This window comes from Bos indicus x Bos taurus, chromosome 20 (genome assembly GCF_003369695.1).
Source record: "Bos indicus x Bos taurus breed Angus x Brahman F1 hybrid chromosome 20, Bos_hybrid_MaternalHap_v2.0, whole genome shotgun sequence".
NCBI lineage: Eukaryota > Metazoa > Chordata > Mammalia > Artiodactyla > Bovidae > Bos > Bos indicus x Bos taurus.
The window spans coordinates 38,219,224-38,242,113 of record NC_040095.1 but is presented as its reverse complement, the minus strand read 5'-3'; the positions used below and the strand labels follow the sequence as shown (position 1 = coordinate 38,242,113).

The 22,890-nt window shown below is 41.9% G+C and overlaps 1 protein-coding gene across 1 annotated transcript in view; it reads left to right on the top strand.

The window, feature by feature from the left end:
- Positions 1-22,890, top strand: part of SPEF2 (sperm flagellar 2) — a 211,807-nt gene that overhangs the window by 126,990 nt on the left and 61,927 nt on the right. Inside the window, exons 21-25 of the mRNA XM_027520151.1 lie at positions 179-306; positions 390-528; positions 4,032-4,169; positions 10,508-10,659; positions 13,533-13,713. Of these exons, the coding sequence (XP_027375952.1) occupies positions 179-306; positions 390-528; positions 4,032-4,169; positions 10,508-10,659; positions 13,533-13,713 (738 nt within the window). The remainder of the gene's footprint in view (positions 1-178; positions 307-389; positions 529-4,031; positions 4,170-10,507; positions 10,660-13,532; positions 13,714-22,890) is intronic.

Sequence of the window (22,890 nt, the reverse complement as noted above, 5' to 3'; positions counted from 1 at the left end):
AAATCTAGGTCCCTGACCAGGGATCAAACCCAGGCCCCCTGCATTGGGAGTGTGGACCACCAGGGAAGTCCCAGTGCAGTTGTATCTTGATCTCCCACTTAGTAGTGCCCTTTGGCTCAATTGCACAGAAGCATTTTGCCCTTTGAAATTATGATTTTTATGCTTTGTCATTTAACAGGAAATACCATCATTTTTAGTACCATACTGGAAACTGATAGAAAATTCCTATATAAATTCCATCAAAACAGTACTCAGGCAGTTGAGAGAAGACCAGCATGCCGTACTTGCTTACTTATATGATATTAGGTAAGTAAAGTTCCCACCGTTCCAGTCATGTAGTTTACAGCAAGGACATGTAAGCTCTGTCTCCTTCCCCCAATGCCTTACAGAACAGGCTTCCAGCAGTTTCTGAGGCGTCCAGACCACAAGCAAGACTTCGTGTCTCAGTGGCAGGCGGATTTCAACTCCCTTCCTGACGACCTGTGGGATGATGAGGAAACAAAGGCTGAGCTGCACCAAAGAGTGAATGTAAGGGAATCTGTGACTCACGGGGCCCAGGTCTCCACACTCTCAAACCTCCCGCTGCAAAAGCCTCATTTATCCCCTCATTATTTTCATGAGGTGTGACGATGAAGAGGGAAATGGTTTGAACATCAACCTGCTGACTTTCAAGAGCAGTGGCTCTTCAGCACTTTGAGTTCAGAGTGAGAATCCAATGGTCCATGCTTCTGGAAGGAGGAGTCAAGGCCAGGGATCTAAGATCATTCCAGCCTCTATTTATTTTGTACACTCTTAAGCAATTTGTCAGGTCATGTAAGCATGTGAATGTATGGTATTAATACCAAGTCTGGTATTAAGTATGTGCCTGTCTTGGAGGCAATTAAATCGTTGGTTGATGTCAATGAGAAGGGGAATGAAGGAACATTCCAGAAAGCCTGAAGTGTTGCCTCTATTGAATAGATCCCTTGAGGGAAGCTACCAAATCTTATACATTTTTGTATCTCCAGCAAGCACAGTGCCTGGTACTTGGTCGACAGGCAGATTTTCATAAATTCATAAATGGAGTATACATTTAAGTATATATGTATATATATTACCCTGATGCTTTAGAAAAGATCCTCTGATGTGTAAGAAGCCTGATTTTGATTTCTTACATTTCCTGTCTCTTGCCTTTTCCTGTCAGGGGAATTCTTTCCCTTGCCACAACTGAAGCCCACCAGGCTCCTCTGTCCATGGGCTTTCCCAGGCAAGAATACTGGAGTGGGTTGCCATTCCCTTCTCCAGAGGATCTTCCCAACCCAGGAATCAAACTGAGTCTCCTACATTGCAGGAAGATTCTTTACCATCTGGGCCACCAGGAAAAGCCCTAAATATAGGCTACTAGTGGTCAAATCTGATTATAGTCTCAATGTTTATTTGTACAACAACAACAACAAATTGCCAAGCTCTACCCCATGGCCCATGCATCTGCTCTGTTAATATTTATTGAACATCTACCAGGGCCTCAGCACTGTTCCAGGGGCTAGGGATTGAACAGTGGAAAAAAAGCCTGTGACATCAGGATGTTTACATTCTGGGGGCCAGAATGCAAAGAATAAGCAATAAACACATACATGTACAGCAAGTATATCACTGGTAAGAGCTAGGTGAAGGACAAAGAGCTTGGAGGAAAAAACACTGATGTACTATTTGGTATCCAGTGGTTGTGTAAAGGCCCACTCTGAGAAGGTGATATTTGAGCAAACTCAGGAAAGGAGAGACTGAATGAGCCAGGCAGATCTGGGGAGGAAGAGTGTATTAGGCAGAGAGAAAAGCAAAGGCACTAGAGGAGGAGGATGCTTGGTGTGTTTAAGAGCCACTGGGAAACCAACTGGGGAGCCATTGAAGTTAAGTGAAGGCATGACGGTAACTTGGATGAGCAGGGTGCTGGTAGGTTCTATCAAGCAGGTATTGAATTAACAAATGCCCCAGTACTGAAGCACCTGTTCTTAATCCTAAAACATATCTGCCTTTTCCTGTTTCCTACTTATTCACAAAGCTGGCCCTCCTATCAACTCTTGCCCCAGATTAATAAGATGATTGCTAATAGAATGAGAAGGTTTGGGGACTTAAAATATCTTATGAGCATTTTCCCCCTAATTCCTGAAGTACCGTTTGTTTATTGTACACAAATTAGATACTTAAACAAAAATTTTAAATGACAAAACCATAATCCTATTTGCCAGTAGTTAACCTCTTTATTTGGGGTAACAGTCCTTGTTCTTGGCTTATTTCATTTCAATCCTGAGAAGTTAATGATGAGGCTTTGCTATCGTGTTATCCTTAATACCATTAGAAAACCAAACTACAGAGATAACAGTACTTGCTAAGACCTCCAAATGAGTCAGAAACAGAATGAGAGCTAGAAACAAGTCCCCTGCTTCCTCTGCTGTCTTTTTAAAAATGTATAAATGTGTGGGGAGTACAAGCCAGTCCTCACTGACTGTCCAATATAGCATTTGTGGAAAGACCCCAGAGACACCCAGATCAGCTCTAAATAATAGTGTATTCTTCTGCCATGACCACACAGCTATAAAAATGGCATTGATCTTTTCATTTCACATGAAGCCCCCACAAGATAACAAACCAAAACGCTAAGTGTTCCATAAACACAGCATCACAGAAATAAAACTCTCTGTAGATACTGGAATAAAACTTCTTGCTCTTGAATTCCTGACTTCACCACGTTGAAACCATTGGCAAGTGATTTAATCACTCTGGGCATACAATTTCTCATCAGGAACTTCTCTCTTGGTTATTGTGGGGATGAATGAGGTAATCAATGTCAGGCACTAAACACAATGCCCAATGCACAGTTAACATTCAATAAATTATCAATGTTATGAAAACTGTCAAGTTTTATTGGGCTACATATATTTTATTAATGGGATTTTTATTAAACAGATGTTTTATTTTTATGAATTTCTATGATAGTGTTTATAATTGAGAAATTATTGTGTGCTGAATACTGTGCTAAGTGCTTTATGCAAGCTAAGTCACTTCAGTTGTATCCAACTCTTTGAGACTCCATGGGCTGTAGCCCTCCAGACTCCTCTGTCCATGGAATTCTCCAGGCAAGAATACTGGAGTTAGTTGCCATACCCTCCTCCAGGGATCTCCACAACCCAGGGATCAAAGTGATTTATAGGCTTAGGCTGACTATAGCACATCCAAAGGGTAAACAATATCCCCATTTCACAGGTCAAGTAACTGAGCCCTAATCTAGTGGTACATCTTACTCAAGCCCACAGGCTCATATCCTGACTCCACCACTTGCTCATAGGGTGACTTTAGGAAAAAAAACCTCTCTGTAGCTGACTCAGATCCTCACCTGCAAAAGGAAGATAATAAGAGTACCTAAGTTTGTTGGGAGGCATTCATTGAGTCAATATAAGTTCACTGACTTCTATTCTAATGCAGTGACACACACAGAAAGGTATCATCACTATTGTTCCGGACCTAGTAAATGGCAGAGATGGGATCTTCAAAAGATTTTATTTTACTGCTAACTCTGTAGTACAAAGCTTATCTTCAGATTAAGTTCAAACACCATTTCTTGATGAATGACATGTTTCACCCATGATTCATTAACAAGCCTATGTATGTCCTTGGATTGCACAGAGCTGCAGATTTCTTCCATCAACAATACACCATTTCCTCCAAAATTCCCTGAGAGGTCTTTTTTCAACCAAAGAAGTCTTGTGAGGAAGGATTAGAATACAGAAACCATAGCCCCCCCATGAAGAAAGTGAACTGCAGCGGGTTTAAATATGGGCACAGGGTATGCTGAGGGGGGTCTTAGAAAGCGAGGACCTGACAGAGTAGAAGCAAAATAAAGATTTGTTGAGCAAAAGGATAAAATACATGAATGCATTAGATCTAAATCTTCTTCAGGCACATTTTTAAGACAGGCAAAGGATTTTAGTTTCATTACATGGAGGTCATCCAAGCTGCGATTCTGAAGCCTCACAGCATTGCTTCTCTGTGTTCAGGATTTACGGGACCGCCTGTGGGACATTTGCGATGCCCGCAAGGAAGAAGCAGAGCAGGAGCGTCTGGACATCATTAACGAGAGCTGGTTGCAGGACTCGACGGGAATTGCCATGAACCATTTCTTCTCACTGATGCAGGTAAGAGTGGCTGGTCAGAATGACACAGACTCTGCCCTCTATGGCTACAGCCCTCCTATTAACCACCCTTCTGGGAATGTAAGGGGCCATTTGGAGCTCATTTCACTCAGAGCACCCGACCCAGGCTTGAGCCCCAACTTGCCAAGGAATTCAGCTGAAATAAACCATTTCAAGCAAACACCAGAACTGGGAACATCTCAAGCGACACCTCACCAGTTGTTTCCAGGTGGCCTGGAGCTGTGGAGGGGACAGCAGAGATGGTGTCTGTCCTGGGTCACTACCTCACCAGCCCCCCGCAGAAGATACCCAAAGCCTTGCCACAGAACATGGGCAGGATCAGTCTCAGCCGGCACTTGATTCCTGAAAAACATTTATGTTCAGATTGGCAACACAGACCATTCATCAGAACAACCTGATTAACTTGCTTTTGCATCCATTTAAATAATGAATCATGCTGGACCAGCTAATGAGGCACACGTTGATTTCATCCCAAGAAATTAGTCAACAATAGGGGAGAGCTGCTAAGTCACTTCAGTCATGTCCAACTCTGTGCAACCCCATAGACAGCAGCCCACCAGGCTCCCCATCCCTGGGATTCTCCAGGCAAGAACACTGGAATGGGTTGCCATTTCCTTCTCCAGTGCATGAAAGTGAAAAGTGAAAGTGAAGTCGCTCAGTCGTGTCTGACCCTCAACGACCCCATGGACTTCAGCCTTCCAGGCTCCTCCATCCATGGGATTTTCCAGGCAAGAGTACTGGAGTGGGGTGCCATTACCAAGTCTGGAGACCCAGCTCTCCCAAGAAGAAGGGCTGGAGTGTTTCTAAGAGCTGGAGCGGGGTGGGGTGTCATGGGCAACTTGTGTTTCTCGACTGGCCTCACCTAAAGGAAAAGTAAACTTTCTCCTCTCTTCTTGATGCAAGTAGTTTTACAGCTTGGAGCAGGATGTCTTCCTAAGTCAGGCTCCTCTCCTCCCAGAGGACAGGGACCTAGGGCTGCTTCTTTCACTTCATATGATGCCATCTCAAAGAGGTGGTTCCCAGGTCCTTGACAGAGACAGTTCTGGTTCCTAGAACCTGAGGAAAGATCTGAAGAGATTTACATCTCAAAGTGACAGAGAATAGGCTTACAAAGACAAGTTTCCTAAAGTAAATACTCTCAGACAAGGAAGATCAGGAGCCTGGAGTTAGGGAGAAACCTGTTTATAATCTCTTCACACTGAGGGGAATATGAAGGGTATCTTGGTAATCAAGCTGTGTTTACAGGAGTATTCTTTCCTAAGAAATAGCAGTGAGGATACAGTGGAAAAGGGTACCTTACAGGTCTTAAACTTGTTAGTTTACAGGAGAAGTTATTTCCAGAAAAGAGGATAGTTAGCTGAGGCTCGCCAGAGCTGTGCACAGGAGGTGTTCAGTAAATCCTTGTTCAACAAGTGACTTTGAAGGCGAGGACTTCCAGCACTCCAAGAGACAATCATGGACCACTGGAAGCAGAAACCTAAGAGACAGGAGCTGCCTCCCTGATTGCCGGCTCTGGGATGCAGGAGAGAGCCGCAAGACATGGGTTGTGCTGCATATGAAGGCGAGACACCCAGCAGCCTAAACCCGCTGGGGTGACACCCCTGGGGCACCACTTTGAGTAAACGGACATTGAATGTTGGTAAAGGTGTGTCAAAAGCTTAGGGTAGAAATAACAGAAATCCAATAGTGAAGGGAAAGGGATTAGAGAATTTTTGTAAATCATTCCCAGAAGTCCAAGCAATTATGCACCTCTTGTGAAAATGGCATAACTCTTATACCCCACAATACCTGCCTTTCAGACTCTCCCTGAGATACAGAATCTACATCTAAAACCAACTAGGGGTGGGGGAAAAGAGGGTAAAGGAAAGGAGAGCAAATAAAGGCTAATATGTATTAAATTCTTAATCTGTATGTGCCAGATACAGTTCTAAGGATTCTTCCTGTGCAATACATTAAACCCTCACAGGAACCCTAGGCTGTACATTCTATCTTAATGCTCATTTCACAGAGGAGGAAACCGAGGCAAACATAGATGAAGTAATTTGACCAATGCCACACGCCAGTCAAGAGAGAACTGGGATTTGGACTCAGGGAGTCTAACTCCTGGGCCAGTACCTCTGACCACTGGTTTGTCATCAGTGTTTCCATAGTTAAAGGTTAGCCAATAGAACAGAAAAGGCCTTGTTCTGCATGGATTCACAGAATCCTATAAAAAAGGGAAAAAACAAAGCTGTAAACTACAGAAGAGTAGTAGATTTCAGTTCAGTAAGTGAAAAAAGAGCCTAATGATTGGAACTGTCCATCAAATAACAGACTTTGCAGGCCCTTGAGCTGCTGGTCCAGGAGCCCATGAGCAGAATCTTGTGCATATTTGTGAAGGGGAGGAAAATCTTTGTGAAAGTTTTCAAGGGTTTATGGCTAGATAAGTGTTTCCCAAGGTGGATTCTGTAGAACACTACTCCTACAAGATGTTTCACAAAACAAGGACTTGAGTCAAAAGACTTTGGGAAGGGCTATGTACTCTACCATTCCTTCTTGCTGGGACATTAACAAAAATATTGACATATTATTATTATCAAGATGCTCTGCAATATAGAAACTCTTTGAGTGTGCCAACCCAGGATTTCTGAAACTGATGTTGCAAAGTTTTTCTTTGTTTTATCCCCAAAGTGGCGCTCATTAACAGTCTATAAGACAAAATTGACATGTCAAATAGATGGGGAAACAATGAGAAACTTTATTTGGGGGCCGGGGGGCTCCAAAATCACTGCACATGGTAACTATGGCCATGAAACTAAAAGACACTTGCTGCTTTGAAGAAAAGCTATGACCAAACTAGACAGCCTATTAAAAAGCAGAGACATTACTTTGCCGACAAAGGTCTGTCTAGTCAAAGCTATGGTTTTTCCAGTAGTCATGTATAGGTGTGAGAGTTGGACTATAAAGAAAGCTGAGTGCCAAGGAATTGATGCTTTTGAACTGTGGTGTTGGAGAAGACTCTTGAGAGTCCCTTGGACTGCAAGGACATCCAACCAGTCCATCCTAAAGGAAATCAGTCCTGAATATTCACTGGAAGGACTGGTGCTGAAACTGAAACTCCAGTACTTCAGCCACTTGTTTCGAAGAACTGACTCATTGGAAAAGACCCTGATGCTGGGAAAGATTGGAGGCAGGAGGAGAAGGGGATGACAGAGGATGAAATCGTTAAATGACATCACCAACTTGATGGACATGAGTTTGAGCAAGCTCCGGGAGTTGGTGATGGACAGGGAAGCCTGGCTTGCTGCAGTACACAGGGTTGCAAAGAGTCGGACACAACTGAGCAACTAAACTGAATTGAAGACAAGGTTTGTACAAGACAAATTTTAGAAAATGCTATGCAAGATGATTTCTAAGTTCGCTTTCAAAACTGAGATTCTATGAAGACAGAAACAATGAGAAAGAATGATTTACTAGCTATCACAAGTGTGAAAATAATCTTAATTCTGCTTATATGGGTATTGTGGATGTACAATGGCATCTTATTCATAGTTAGCTGTATAATTAGTCAAATTATGTCCCCCAAAAATAAATTAATATTTTATATAAAATAATATAACAGGGTTAGTCTGAGGCATGGATACCAGCACTGTCTGAAATACCAATTATATAAAATAGGACCTACTAATCTTAATCATAACTAAAGAGGTCGGTTCTCTAAGTTATGGAGGAAATAATTTCCTGATTTCTAAATATATTTAACAAATAATGCTAATTTGGTAAGCATTATTAAACCATAATGCTTATAGTTTGATAACTAACAATTTGTATAGCCTCACAATACTTCAGTTCCCCAAATTTATTTGTCAATATCCAATTTGTACAAATTGGGTTTATTAATACATTTGCATGCCACACACTGGAAATGTGGTATCATGAAGATTCTCTTGAGTATCAGTTCAGTTCAGTTCAGTTGCTCAGTCATGTCCAACTCTTTGTGACTCTGTGGACTGCAGCATACCAGGTTTCCCTGTCCATCAACAAATCCTGGAGCTTGCTCAAACTCACGTCCATCGAGTCAGTGATGCCATCCAACCATCTCATTCTCTGTCATCCCCTTCTCCTCCTGCCTCCGATCTTTCCCAGCATCAGGGTCTTTTCCAATGAGTCAGTTCTTCGAAACAAGTGGCTGAAGTACTGGAGTTTCAGTTTCAGCACCAGTCCTTCCAATGAATATTCAGGACTGATTTCCTTTAGGATGGACTGGTTGGATGTCCTTGCAGTCCAAGGGACTCTCAAGAGTCTTCTCCAACACCACACATTATAAGCATCAATTCTTTGGCACTCAGCTTTCTTTATAGTCCAATTCTCACATCCATACATGACTTCTGGAAAAACCATAGCTTTGACTAGACAGACCTTTGTCAGCAAAGTAATGTCTCTGCTTTTTAATATGCTGTCTGGGTTGGTCATAGGTTTTCTTCATATCTTATGATATCTTAATATATAAATGGTAATTTTATTTACAGTATAGAATTAACCAAAGGAATTTTTTCCTATTTCAGTTATTTAGCTAGAAAAGTTTAATACTGCAGAGAGCAACTTTTTAGGATCAGATTGGCCCCTCCTTTCCTGTATCAAAAACAAATCTATTGAAACTATCCTTGTCTTTTGTTGTTGACTACAATGCAAAGCAGACATTTATTTTTTCCAAACTCAGTATGGCAGTACAAGACTGTTCCTTGATGTTTTATTACATATATGACAACATTACTTGGTTGCTGAATATAGGGACCCCTTTATAAATATTCTGCCATGCTCCTCTGTCCATGGGACTCTCCAGGCAAAAATACTGGAGTGGGTAGCCATTCCCTTCTCCACGGGATCTTCCCCACCCAGGGATCGATCCAGAGTCCCACATAGCAGGCAGACTCTACCATCTGAGCCACCAGGGAAGCCCATATAAATATCCTGAGTTAGGTTCAGCAAAGGGCTTTGAACACCAGTTGAGTTTTGTTCTTTTTAGAAAAGATGCTTTCTATAATTAACTAGCTGTTGTGGAATACATCTGCATAAGAGCTTCCATCTTGAGAGTCCCTTGGACTGCAAGGAGATCAAACCAGTCAATCCTAATGGAAATCAGTCCTGAATATTCATTGGAAGGACTGATGCTGAAGCTGAAGCTCCAATACTTGGCTACATGATGCAAAGAACTGACTTATTGGAAAAGACCCTGATGCTGGGAAAAAGTGAAAGCAGAAGGAGAAGGGGGTGACAGAGAATGAGATGGTTGGATGGCCTCACTGACTTGATGGATATGAGTTTAGGCAAGCTCTGGGAATTGGTGATGGTCAGGGAAGCCTGGCTTGCTGCAGTCCACAGGGTCACAAATAGTCGGACCTGACTGAGCAACTGAACTGAACTGAACTGGTTTAAGTAGCCCTACTAATAAAAGCAAAGACTGAAGGTCATGGTTACACTACCAGAGAGAAGCACCGATATGCCCACTGGTCTGACATCTGGTAGGAGAGCAGGTTGGAAAACTCATGATCTGTTTGTGTAATTGACAATGTGCAGGATCTCACTGCACATCCATGTCACAATTACCACAAACAGAGGCGACCTGCTGGGAGGGAGTCACTCAGGAATAACTGATGCTCCTCTGTGCTTCTCCATTTCCTGTCCCCCAAGATGTCTACTGGCAAAGTTAGCAGAAGCATTTCGTTTTGAGCTTGGAGGAGTGACCTCCCTTCTGTTCATGTTGAGCAGGAATGGAAATTGTGAGAAAAAAACTATTCGTTATCACTTCACCTCACCATTTGTTAGTTCTCTGCAGCTACATTTCATGGTTCTACAGGACCAATACCTAGTCTTATTTTGTGTTCCAGTTCTTTTATAGCAGTATATGTATTTATATTATGTATTTTCTGTGTACTTTTAGTATTTACCAAGTCAACTAATGTGTTATGTATGATGAAACACACTCAAATGTTTGTTAATGTATTGGTTGGTTGAATATAAGGCACAAAGAATTCCTAATGTCAAAATAATGACTAATATGTGCTACTTCAGACATCATACTATCTTTTGTAACATTATTAAGAGACATGGAAATGTCATCTCGTTAAGTGGACTCATATTCAATAAGTACAGAGAATGCAAACTCACCAACTTTCTTTAATTTTTATGAAATCTTAAACACTTAAAACCACTTCTCTTAGTTTCTAGAAAGCTGATTTCAACCTACTGTTTTTAAATAGTGTTTACAGAGCTTATATGGAAAATATGTGCAGATTATCTTGTTCTGTCTTGGGTTTTAACATTCATATTTGCTATTAAAGGCAGAACTGAACCGTTTCCAAGATACGAAGAGACTCCTGCAAGATTATTACAGGGCCATGGAGTGTAAAATTCCAATGGATGACACTAAGAGATTCACTCGAGTCCCACTGGTCCAACTGGATAGTAAAGATATTTTGGAAAGCCAGCTTAGGTAAGGTAGACTATCATGTCGCACTGTAATTAGTCTGAACATAAAGCTTTGTGATTTTAAATTGAATACCATTATAAAAACCACACTCCTGTATCTGCTAATCCAAAATCCAAAAAAAAAAGTCTGAAAACTGAATTTCTTTTCTAACTTTGACAAAGACTATTGATATGCATTATTCATTCTACTTATCTACTCATTGATTACTCATTTTTGCTGCAGAGATATAGTGTGTTTTGTAATAGAGTGCTTCCACCAAACTGCTGGGGATAGTAGGGAATATATAGTATACACAAATTCTGAATTCTGAAACACTTTTGACCAGAAGGCTTTCTGGTAAGGGATCATGACCCTCTACCACTTTTATGAAAGGTCCCATGCTGTTCTGTGTGCATGGGTGTGTCTGTGTGTGATATCATGTAAATGAAACTGCAAGGCATTATGTGTCTTCTTTTACAGTATAGGAAACTGAGAAACAGTAAAGACTCAAACTTATGTGGTTATGTCTTTGTGAGACTGAAACTTCTTAGTGATCTAACATCAGATTCCCACCAGCATGAAAATAAACTTGGTGGTAAGGGTAGAATGAAGATTACATTTTTAGCCAATTACTAGTTATATGTAAGTAAATTAAAACAATTTATTTGGAAAAGTCACCCCCAACTCTCTTAAGCCTTGGTTTCATTATCTGTAAGAGTAGGGTGGTTATGAAAACTGCAGAAAATGAAATCCTCAGAACATAGAGCAGAACATAGACTCTCTGTCTGAGAGTCAGAAAACTTGAACCTAGTCCCAGTGACTCTCGATAAGTGGTAACTCTTATCTTTATTGCATAATATGACAACGAACTATTCTTCCTCACATGCACTGTTGTAATTGTGAGTACCTCTTGTTTTACCCTCCCTTATGCCATCAAGAATTTGAAATGGCCTGAGCACAACAGGATTCCACAGTGATCTGAGGCCCATTTCTCTGTAGGCTTCTTCCATCTAGTCCCATCATGTCCCTGTCAGGACCATGCGTAAGCAAGAAAACACAAAAAGGAAAGTCTGTACCCTCTTTTTGACTCAAATACAAGATCAATGTTTTAACTCAGCCAGTGCTGAAAGAGAACATTGCAATTAAAAACAATAAGAAAATTTCCAAAGATATATGAACCATCAAGAGTCATCAAGAGAGGCCAAGTTTCAATGTCCCCAGTAGCAGTGCATTTTGTTCTTAGCACAAAATAGCAGGGCAGGCATAATGGGGAAGCTGTTAATGTTGGTTAGTAGAATGAGATGAGCAAAAGAACAGCCAGTTCTTATTTTCTGCAAAACTACTCTACACCAATCTCAACCTCAAGTCACTGCTGTAAGTATCTCCTGGAACTCTCAGCCAATGGATGTGTCAACCGGCCAACCAACCAGTCAACCAGTCTCTTTAACATGTGTAGGGAAATGAGCACATCATCAAGCATTTTCCCATAGTTTGTCTATTTTATTCCTCCAACAACCTAATAGTAATAATAATGGTATTAACTAATAACAAATAATGTATAAAAACAATAGTAATAATATTATTATTATATTTGTATTCTTCCAAGAGGAATGGAGCCTCAGAAAGTCAAGGGACATGCCCCAGTTAATATCTACTGAAATATCTACTGATAGTGAGAGAACTGGCTAGACCAGAATTTTTCTCAGTAGATGAATTCTAAACCCAGATTCCTTTTTCAAATGATATGCTGCCACTGCAGTCCTCCAAAGCAAGGTGTTCAGAAATGCCTGTTGCCCCATCTTAAATGTCTAGAGATAATCACACAACCTTTACCTTAACTGATTAGGCACATGAATCTAATATGTCTCAGTGACTGAGACTGAGCATTACTTGATTATTGAAGTGTCAGCTGGCCTTGTGGGTAGGTGGGTACTGAGTCATAAACACATGGCCTCCATAGGTACTGTGTACTGTCAAAATTCCAAACATTGTGATAATCAAAGAGCCAGCTTCAGAAAACCTCATCTGATGCTTCAAAACATGACCAAGCCAGTGATTTGCAAAAATTCACAGCCAGCTTTCTGCATCACTGCTCCATTCCCCAGCAACTTGAGTCTGCCAAGCTAAATGCTTGCTCTTCTCAAGTTTTAGCCAAGGCATCCTGAGAGCTCCTTTCTGCCCACGCTGAAAGCCCTTCCTATGTTCTATCACTGAGCAGGATCCCAGTCACAGTAAGCATTCTGATCTGTGGATCACTGCCTGCAGTTGGCCTCTGAGATCCTGGGATCCTTCAGGGATTGGATATTCCCAGGGGCAGCTCTAAAATCTCTACACAGGGGCAGCAGCAATATGGTTGAGAGCAGGGGGAAAGCTTAACTCTGTGTTCTCACAGCACTTTGCAAAACAGTTCATCATCCATTCTCAAGGTGGGGGGAGGGATGCTGGAGCTCTCAAACCTCGGTGAGACACCCCTTGCAGACCTCACATCTATTATAATATATCCCGCTTTTAACTGTTCATTTCCGGAAGCCAAGTGCTAGTCATATTAAAGAAGTGATGCTCAAATCTATTTGATTTGCTTTTTCATGACTGATTTATTCCTTGTCAGAAGTTTATATCCCAGATAAATTCCAAAATTGAATTTCTTCATAAAATTGCCTTCCTCATAATTACCAAGAATTAGTCCTAAAGATTATGTTTTAGCATTGCTTGTCTCTAGTTTCCTCTTGTTAATAAGAGTCTCTGGATCATAAAAACTTGAATACAGCCTTTCATAGTCTTTTCTCCATCTAAAGGGTTCTTCTTAGAACAAGAGAACAGAATTTACCGAGTTGCTTGGCCACAAAATTAGAATTCTGTTAAAGTCTTTATATTTCTTTTTTGTTGATTTTCCAAAGAATTCCCCTGGTTCCTCGAAGATCCATTTCTCCAGAGTCAGCTTTATCCAAACCAAAAACAAAAAGCATCCTGAAGGGCAAGATCGATTACACGCTGGAAAGTGTAGAGTTAAACTTTGAGGCTGATGAGAAGATGGTGATGGATACGTGGCAGCAGTCTTCTTTGGCGATATCTCACATGGTAAGCAATGCTGGTTATTACATTTTCTTTTAGTAACACCCATTCATTGAATTCCAAAGTTGGTAATATGCTATGAATATAAAGTTTACACAATGTTCACAATATACATTTATATCTCCCAGAAGTTTTTTTTTTTTTTTTTCCTAAAAGAAATAAGAGAAACAGAGAGGCCAAATTTGCCATTTAAGAATGGGACCCAATAGGGCCAGATTTTTTAAGTCAGGAATTCAGCCTACACTTTCTTTAAGTCTTAGTATTACCTTCATTACCAACCAATCAGTTGTCTGTTTCCCGAAGCCCAAACCTTCTGTGATTATATGCTCTTCCAATCCTGGTAGAAGTTATTGTCTCTCCTACTCTTGACTCTTATTGTCTAGGTTATTGTTTATAATTTTTATCTCATTAATGTTTTCCTGAATACTTAACAATTCTAAAACTTTCTGTGTCTGCTACACCTAGCATAATGCCCACATCTAACACAATATTGAGTCCTCAGTACATTCTTGAGATGCTTCGGCTGCTATGCTAGTGACACTGATGGCAGTGGCAATGAGCTGTAGCCTGCAAAGACCACAACCACCAAGCACCAGAGAGTAGGAAACCAGATCTAGAAGTTCTAAAAAGAGAAGTTGATTAATTATTATTCTTCATTTAATTGAACATAAATATAATTTATAAGTCTTATGCATCCCACTAAAATTATCTAGGAAAATAAGTTTTAAAATATTAGATTCTTAGTATCATACAGCACCAAGAGCCCTGGCCACACCTCTTGGTTAAGCTGTGTGATCTCAGGAAAATCACTTAACCTCTCTGAGTCTTCAGTTCCTTATCTGTAACATGGGAGACATTCTACCTAGCCTTTCTTGAATGATTGAAAAGATCCAATGAAATAATGAATATGAAAGTTTTTTGGAAACTAAATATAATAGATCATTATGTTAAGATATTTGTTTAAAACTGTACTACTTTGCTTGCAGATTTTTGAAAACCATACAGAAAGCATAGGAGGAAGGATGGTTCAGTAATTAATATTCCCAATAATTACATTTGAATCCTGATTTTATGACTTAACCCAGGTCTCCCGCATTGCAGGCAGATTCTTTACCAGCTGAGCTACAAGGGAAGCCAAGAATACTGGAGTGGGTAGCCTATCCCTTCTCCAGTGGACCTTCCTGACCCAGGAATCGAACTGGGGTCTCCTGCATTGCAGGTGGATTCTTTACCAACTGAGTTATTAGGGAAGCCCTTTATATTTCTAGTAGACTTCCAAATGATTTTGACATTAAATGACTGTAAGAGAACTTTCCCTGCTGGCTCAGACAGTAAAGAATCCACCTGCAATGCAGAAGACCTAGGTTCGATCCCTGGGTTGGGAAGATCCCCTAGAGAAGGGAATGGCTATGCACTCCAGTATTCTTGCCTGGAGAATTCCATGGATGGAGGAGTCTGGACCCCTACAGTCCATGGGGTCACAACAAGTCAGACACAACTGAGCAACTAACACACACAAGAGAACTTTGAGTTTCAAATAAGAAAGGCTTGATTCAATAAAGTGATACAGGGAGAACAGGACCAGCTGAGATCGGGGCAATTGAAATAACAGCACTTTAGCCTGGGCTTTTTCTGTACACAGCAGCTTTACTGAGAGCTATCCACTTAGTGTGTTATGTTAATTTTTAGCAGAACTTTCTTCTAATTAGCAGGTATGCAATGATTTCAAAGAAACTAGTCATGTTTAACGCCCACTATGTCAAAGCATTATTTCTAGAGTTTCTTCAGCCTTACAAGCTAGATTACTAGGTATACTGTGAATTATGTTAATTTTTGAAAGAGACCCAGAGGTATTTGAGGGAAGTGGACTGGGAAAATGCAGATAATGATAATCACCGTCACCATTATCACAAGGCTGTTTACAGAGGAGAAAAATCCAATTTTAAAGGAAATTACTAACTTATTGTGCCTTGCAAGAACGGATTCAAAAATGAATTGCTTGCAATTTAGGGGAGAATGTTAACAGTTTTACCAAGAATTTGAAAGTACAGTATATATCATGAAATTCATTTTTATCAAAAGAGCATCTGATTAAAAAAACACATGCACACACACCAAAAAAAAACTGCCTTGCTCTGTGAAACCTTTCTGCATCCCTTCGATGTTCCGCTAATACCGAAAGAGCTGTGGGTGTGTGTGTGTGCTCAGTCACTCAGTCATGCCCAACTCTTCATGACTCCATGGACTGTAGCACACCAGGCTTCTCTGTCTATGGAATTTTCCAGGCAAGAATGCTGGAGCGAGTTGCCTTTTCCTATTCCAAGGGATCTTCCTGATCCAGGGATAGAACCTGCATCTCTTATAGCTCCTGCATTAGCATATGGATTCTTGACCACTGCGCCAGAAGCTGTGGATATATTCTGTAGCATATGGTTGTTTTAAAAGAAGTCCTGTCAATCAGTAAGCCTTTCCTGAGCATCTTCTATGAGTATTAACACAGATGCTAAAAGCTATGGATAAAACAAAGACGCAGGGCTGACTTAGCTCTTGGGAACTCTCAGCCCATTTCAAGAGTGGAGATGAGAATTAACAGCCATAGAACAGTTGACGGCTTCCCTGGAGGCTTAGATGGTAAAGAGTCTGCCTGCAATGTGGGAGACCCAGTTTCGATCCCTGGGTCGGGACAATTCCCTGGAGAAGTAAATGGCAACCCACTCCAGTATTCTTGCCTGGAAAATCCCATGGACAGAGAAGCCTGGCAGGCTACAGTTATGGGGTTGCAAAGAGTCAGACACAACTAAGTGACTAACATACAGAACAGTTGAGGACAGTTACATGCCGATGCACAGTTGTGAAGCGTGGTGGGACTCTGCAGCAGGGATCTGGAGAGCGCAGGAATTGAGCGCTGGTCTGTGTTGCCCACAAGACAGCAAACTTCTTTGAAGGTAAACATTCAGTTCAGTTCAATCACTCAGTCGTGTCCGACTCTTTGCAACCCCATGAATCGCAGCACGCCAGGCCTCCCTGTCTATCACCAACTCCCGGAGTTCACTCAGACTCACATCTATCGAGTCAGTGATGCCATCCAGCCATCTCATCCTCTGTTGTCCCCGCCTCCTCCTGCCCCCAATCCCTCCCAGCATCAGAGTCTTTTCCAATGAGTCAACTCTTCACATGAGGTGGCCAAAGTACTGGAGTTTCAGCTTTAGCATCATTCTTTCCAAAGAAACCCAGGGCTGATCTCCTTCAGAAAGGACTGGTTGGATCTCCTCGCAGTCCAAGGGACTCTCAAGAGTCTTCTCCAACACCACAGTTCAAGAGCATCAATTCTTTGGCACTCAGCCTTCTTCACAGTCCAACTCTCACATCCATACACGACCACAGGAAAAATCACAGCCTTAACTAGACAAACCTTTGTTGGCAAGTAATGTCTCTGCTTTTGAATATGCTATCTAGGTTGGTCATAACTTTCCTTCCAAGGAGTAAGCGTCTTTTAATTTCATGGCTGCAGTCACCATCTGCAGTGATTTTGGAGCCCCAAAAAATAAAGTCTGACACTGTTTCCACTGTTTCCCCATCTATTTCCCATGAAGTGACGGGACCGGATGCCATGATCTTTGTTTTCTGAATGTTGAGCCTTAAGGCAACTTTTTCACTCTCCACTTTCACTTTCATCAAGAGGCTTTTGAGTTCCTCTTCACTTTCTGCCATAAGGGTGGTGTCATCTGCATATCTGAGGTTATTGATATTTGTCCTGGCAGTCTAGATTCCAGCTTGTGTTTCTTCCAGTCCAGGGTTGCTCATGATGTACTCTGCATATAAGTTAAATAAATAGGGTGACAATATACAGCCTTGACGTACTCCTTTTCCTATTTGGAACCAGTCTGTTGTTCCATGTCCAGTTCTAACTGTTGCTTCCTGACCTGCATACAAATTTCTCAAGAGGCAGATCAGGTGGTCTGGTATTCCTATCTCTTTCAGAATTTTCCACAGTTTATTGTGATCCACACAGTCAAAGGCTTTGGCATAGTCAATAAAGCAGAAATAGATGTTTTTCTGGAACTCTCTTGCTTTTTCCATGATCCAGTGGATGTTGGCAATTTGATCTCTGGTTCCTCTGCCTTTTCTAAAACCAGCTTGAACATCAGGAAGTTCATGGTTCACATATTGCTGAAGCCTGGCTTGGAGAATTTTGAGCATTACTTTACTAGCGTGTGAGATGAGTGAAATTGTGCGGTAGTTTGAGCATTCTTTGGCATTGCCTCTCTTTGGAATTTGAATGAAAACTGACTTTTTCCAGTCCTGTGGCCATTGCTGAGTTTCCCAAATTTGCTGGCATATTGAGTGCAGCACTTTCACAGCATCATCTTTCAGGATTTGGAATAGCTCAACTGGAATTCCATCACCTCCTCTAGCTTTGTTCGTAGTGATGCTTTCTAAGGCCCACTTGACTTCACATTCCAGGATGTCTGGCTCTAGGTCAGTGATCACACCATCGTGATTATCTGGGTCGTGAAGATCTTTTGTGTACAGTTCTTCTGTGTATTCTTGCCACCTCTTCTTAATATCTTCTGCTTCTGTTAGGTCCGTACCATTTCTGTCCTTTATCGAGCCCATCTTTGCATGAAATGTTCCCTTGGTATCTCTAATTTTCTTGAAGAGATCTCTAGTCTTTCCCATTTTGTTTTCCTCTATTTCTTTGCATTGATCACTGAAGAAGGCTTTCCTATGTCTTCTTGCTATTCTTTGGAACTCTGCATTCAGATGCTTATATCTTTTCTTTTCTCCTTTGCTTTTCACTTCTCTTCTTTTCACAGCTATTTGTAAGGCCTCCCCAGACAGCCATTTTACTTTTTTGCATTTCTTTTCCATGGGAATGGTCTTGATCCCTGTCTCCTATACAATGTCATGAACCTCATTCCATAGTTCATCAGGCACTCTATCTATCAGATCTAGGCCCTTAAATCTATTTCTTACTTCCACTGTATAATCATAAGGGATTTGATTTAGGTCATACCTGAATGGTCTAGTGGTTTTCCCTACTTTCTTCAATCTAAGTCTGAATTGGCAATAAGGAGTTCATGATCTGAGCCACAGTCAGCTCCTGGTCTTGTTTTTGCTGACTGTATAGAACTTCTCCATCTTTGGCTGCAAAGAATATAATCAATCTGATTTCGGTGTTGACCATCTGGTGATGTCCATGTATAGAGTCTTCTCTTGTGTTGTTGGAAGAGGGTGTTTGCTATGACCAGTGCATTTTCTTGGCAAAACTCTATTAGTCTTTGCCCTGCTTCATTCCATATTCCAAGGCCAAATTTGCCTGTTACTCCAGGTGTTTGTTGACTTCCTACTTTTGCATTCCAGTCCCCTATAATGAAAAGGACATCTTTTTTGGGTGTTAGTTCTAAAAGGTCTTGTAGGTCTTCATAGAACCGTTCAACTTCAGCTTCTTCAGCATTACTGGTTGGGGCATAGACTTGGATTACTGTGATATTGAATGGTTTGCCTTGGAAACGAACAGAGATCATTCTGTCATTTTTGAGATTGCATCCAAGTACTGCATTTCAGACTCTTTTGTTGACCATGATGGCTACTCCATTTCTTCTGAGGGATTCCTGCCTGCAGTAGTAGATATAATGGTCATCTGAGTTAAATTTACCCTTTCCAGTCCATTTTAGTTCGCTGATTCCTAGAATGTCGACATTCACTCTTGCCATCTCTTGTTTGACCACTTTTAATTTGCCTTAATTCATGGACCTGACATTCCAGGTTCCTATACAATATTGCTCTTTACAGCATCGGACCTTGCTTCAATCACCAGTCACATCCACAGCTGGGTATTGTTTTTGCTTTGACTCCATCCCTGCATTCTTTCTGGAGTTATTTCTCCACTGATCTCCAGTAGCATATTGGGCACCTACTGACCTGGGGAGTCCCTCTTTCAGTATCCTATCATTTTGCCTTTTCATACTGTTCATGGGGTTATCAAGGCACGAATACTGAAGTGGTTTGCCATTCCCTTCTCCAGTGGACCACATTCTGTCAGATCTCTCCACCATGACCTGCCCATCTTGGGCTGCCCCACAGGCATGGCTTAGTTTCATTGAGTTAGACAAGGCTGTGGTCCTAGTGTGATTAGATTGACTAGTTTTCTGTGAGTATGGTTTCAGTGTGTCTGCCCTCTGGTGCCCTCTTGCAACTCCTACTGTCTTACTTGGGTTTTTCTTACCTTGGGCGTGGGGTATCTCTTCATGGCTGCTCCAGCAAAGCGCAGCCACTGCTCCTTACCTTGAAGGAGGGGTATCTCCTCACCGCCGCCCTTCCTGACCTTCAATGTGGGATAGCTCCTCTAGGCCCTCCTGCACCCGCACAGCCATGGCTCCTTGGACGTGGGGTTGGTCCTCCTGGCCGCCGCCCCTGGCCTGGAGCGTGGGGTAGCTCCTCCCAGCCCCGCCCCTGACCTCAGGGGTAGCTCCTCTCGACCGTTCCTGCGCCGTCGCAGCCTGGCACTCTCGGCCACTGCCCCTGACCTCAGACGTGGGGTAACTCCTCTTGGCCTCCGCCCTTCGGGCATGGGGTCCTCCCGGCTTCTGCCCCTGACCTCGGACGTGGGGTAGCTCCTCTCAGCCACGCTTAGTGCGCTGGTTGCAGCCGCCTGCGCTTAAACAGTAGATTGTGCCTTTTTCATCTTTCTGTTCACCTCTATACAACTTCCCCTTTCTCCTCCAGGACCCTAACCCAATTCTCCCCAGAAATATCATCAGACTTGGACACAGTAAGAACATTATAAACAAATTCCGTGGATGGCCTTACTGAGATTTTAAGTTTTCAACCATTTGTTCCTACCACCCCCATGGTGTGTGGGGCACACACCATGTGTGTGTGAAAGGGAGAAAGAAAACTTTGAAAACCTTGTCTCAGCTTTCATTTCTCAGTTTGATACCCATAAATGCCCTTCACCTCTCCAGTAGCCATTGGACAAATTTTAGCAGGTCTAGTCTTTCTTTTGTAATTTATTTTATTTTTAATTTTTATTTTACCTTGGATCATAGTTGATTAACAACACTGTGTTAGTTTCAGGTGTGCAGCAAAGTTATATATATATATATATATATATATATATACACATACTCTGCCTGCAGTACAGGAGACCTGGGTTTGAGTTCTGGATGAGAAAGATCCCCTGAAGAAGGAAATGGCAACCCACTCCAGTATTCTTGCCTGGAGAATCCCATGGACAGAGGAACTTTGCAGGCTACAGTCCATGGGGTCGCAAGAGTCAGACACGACTGAGTGACTTTCACTACTACCCACTCCAGTATTCTTGCCTGAAGAATTCCATGAACAGAGGAGCCTGGTGGCCTATAGTTCATGGGGTCACAAAGAGTCAGACATAACTGAGCTACTAACACATATACTTTCTCAAATTCAATCTCACTCCTGGGCATGTATCCGGAAGATAATATGGTTTGAAAGTTTCGATCTTTCTAACTGCAGGCACAGCCACAGCTGCACAAGCCCCAAGACAAGGTTTTACTGAGGCCCACAGAACAGGGAGAGGGAGGGTCCCAGCAGCAGCTCACCCCACCCCATTCATCAGCTGTTTTGTTGTGACCACACAGTTAATCTCTTATACCAGGAAATCTGTGAGAGTGAAAGGAGGAGGGTACAGATATGGAGAGAAGCTCAAAGTCTCCCAGGGAGAGAAAGTTAAGAACCAGCAATATGGTTAGCTGGGGGACAGGTCATCCTCCATGAACACTGTACATTCCTGGGATGATGTCTAGTGTTAGAATAGAATGGGAGCCCAGGATTCAAGTGTCGGTGAGCCCAGTTAATACAGGGCATGGACTCCCAAAACTTGACTGAAGAACAAGACAGATTCTCACTAACTTTATGTACAAAGCACAGACATACATAACGTACATGGGCAGGTACACTTCTTCAGTATTCAGGTTTCATGGAGGGGAATGTAATTAGGAGAAATGGACATAAAAACAATCAGTAATGAAAAACAAACAAAAAAGATTGAGATCCAAAAGTCTACAAGCAATAAATGCTGGAGAGGGTGTGGAGAAAAGGGAACCCTCTTACACTGTTAGTGGGAATGCAAACTAGTACAGCCACTATGGAGAACAGTGTGGAGATTCCTTAAAAAACTGGAAATAGAACTGCCTTATGACCCAGCAATCCCACAGCTGGGCATACACACTGAGGAAACCAGAAGGGAAAGAGACACGTGTACCCCAATGTTCATCGCAGCACTGTTTATAATAGCCAGGACATGGAAGCAACCTAGATGCCCATCAGCAGATGAATGGATAAGAAAGCTGTGGTACATATACACAATGGAGTATTACTCAGCCATTAAAAAGAATACATTTGAATCAGTTCTAATGAGGTGGATGAAACTGGAGCCTATTATACAGAGTGAAGTAAGCCAGAAAGAAAAACACCAATATAGTATACTAATGCATATATATGGAATTTAGAAAGATGGTAACAATAACCCTGTGTACGAGACAGCAAAAGAGACACTGATGTATAGATCAGTCTTATGGACTCTGTGGGAGAGGGAGAAGGTGGGGAGATTTGGGAGAATGGCATTGAAACAGGTATAATATCATGTATGAAACGAGTCACCAGTCCAGGTTCCATGCACGATACTGGATGCTTGGGGCTGGTGCACTGGGACGACCCAGAGGGAGGGTATGAGGAGGGAGGAGGGAGGAGGGTTCAGGATGGGGAACACAGGTATACCTGTGGCGGATTCATTTCGATATTTGGCAAAACTAATACAATATTGTAAAGTTTAAAAATAAAATAAAATTAAAATTAAATAAAATGTTAAAAAAAAAAAAAAAAAGATTGAGAAACACTGATTTAGGGGAATGCCCCAGATTGAAAGCCAAGAGATAACAGGAACTTGAAAGAATCAGTCCAGTTCAGTTCAGTCACTCAGTCATGTCCAACTCTTTGCGATCCCATGGACTGCAGGATGCCAGGCTTCCTTGTCCATCACCAACTCTTAGAGCTTGCTCAAACTCACATCCATCAAGTCGGTGATGCCATCCAACCATATCATCCTCTGTCATCCCCTTCTCCTCCCACTTTCAATCTTTCCCAGCATCAGGGTCTTTTCCAGTGAGTCTGTTCTTTGCGTCAGGTGGCCAGAGGATTGGA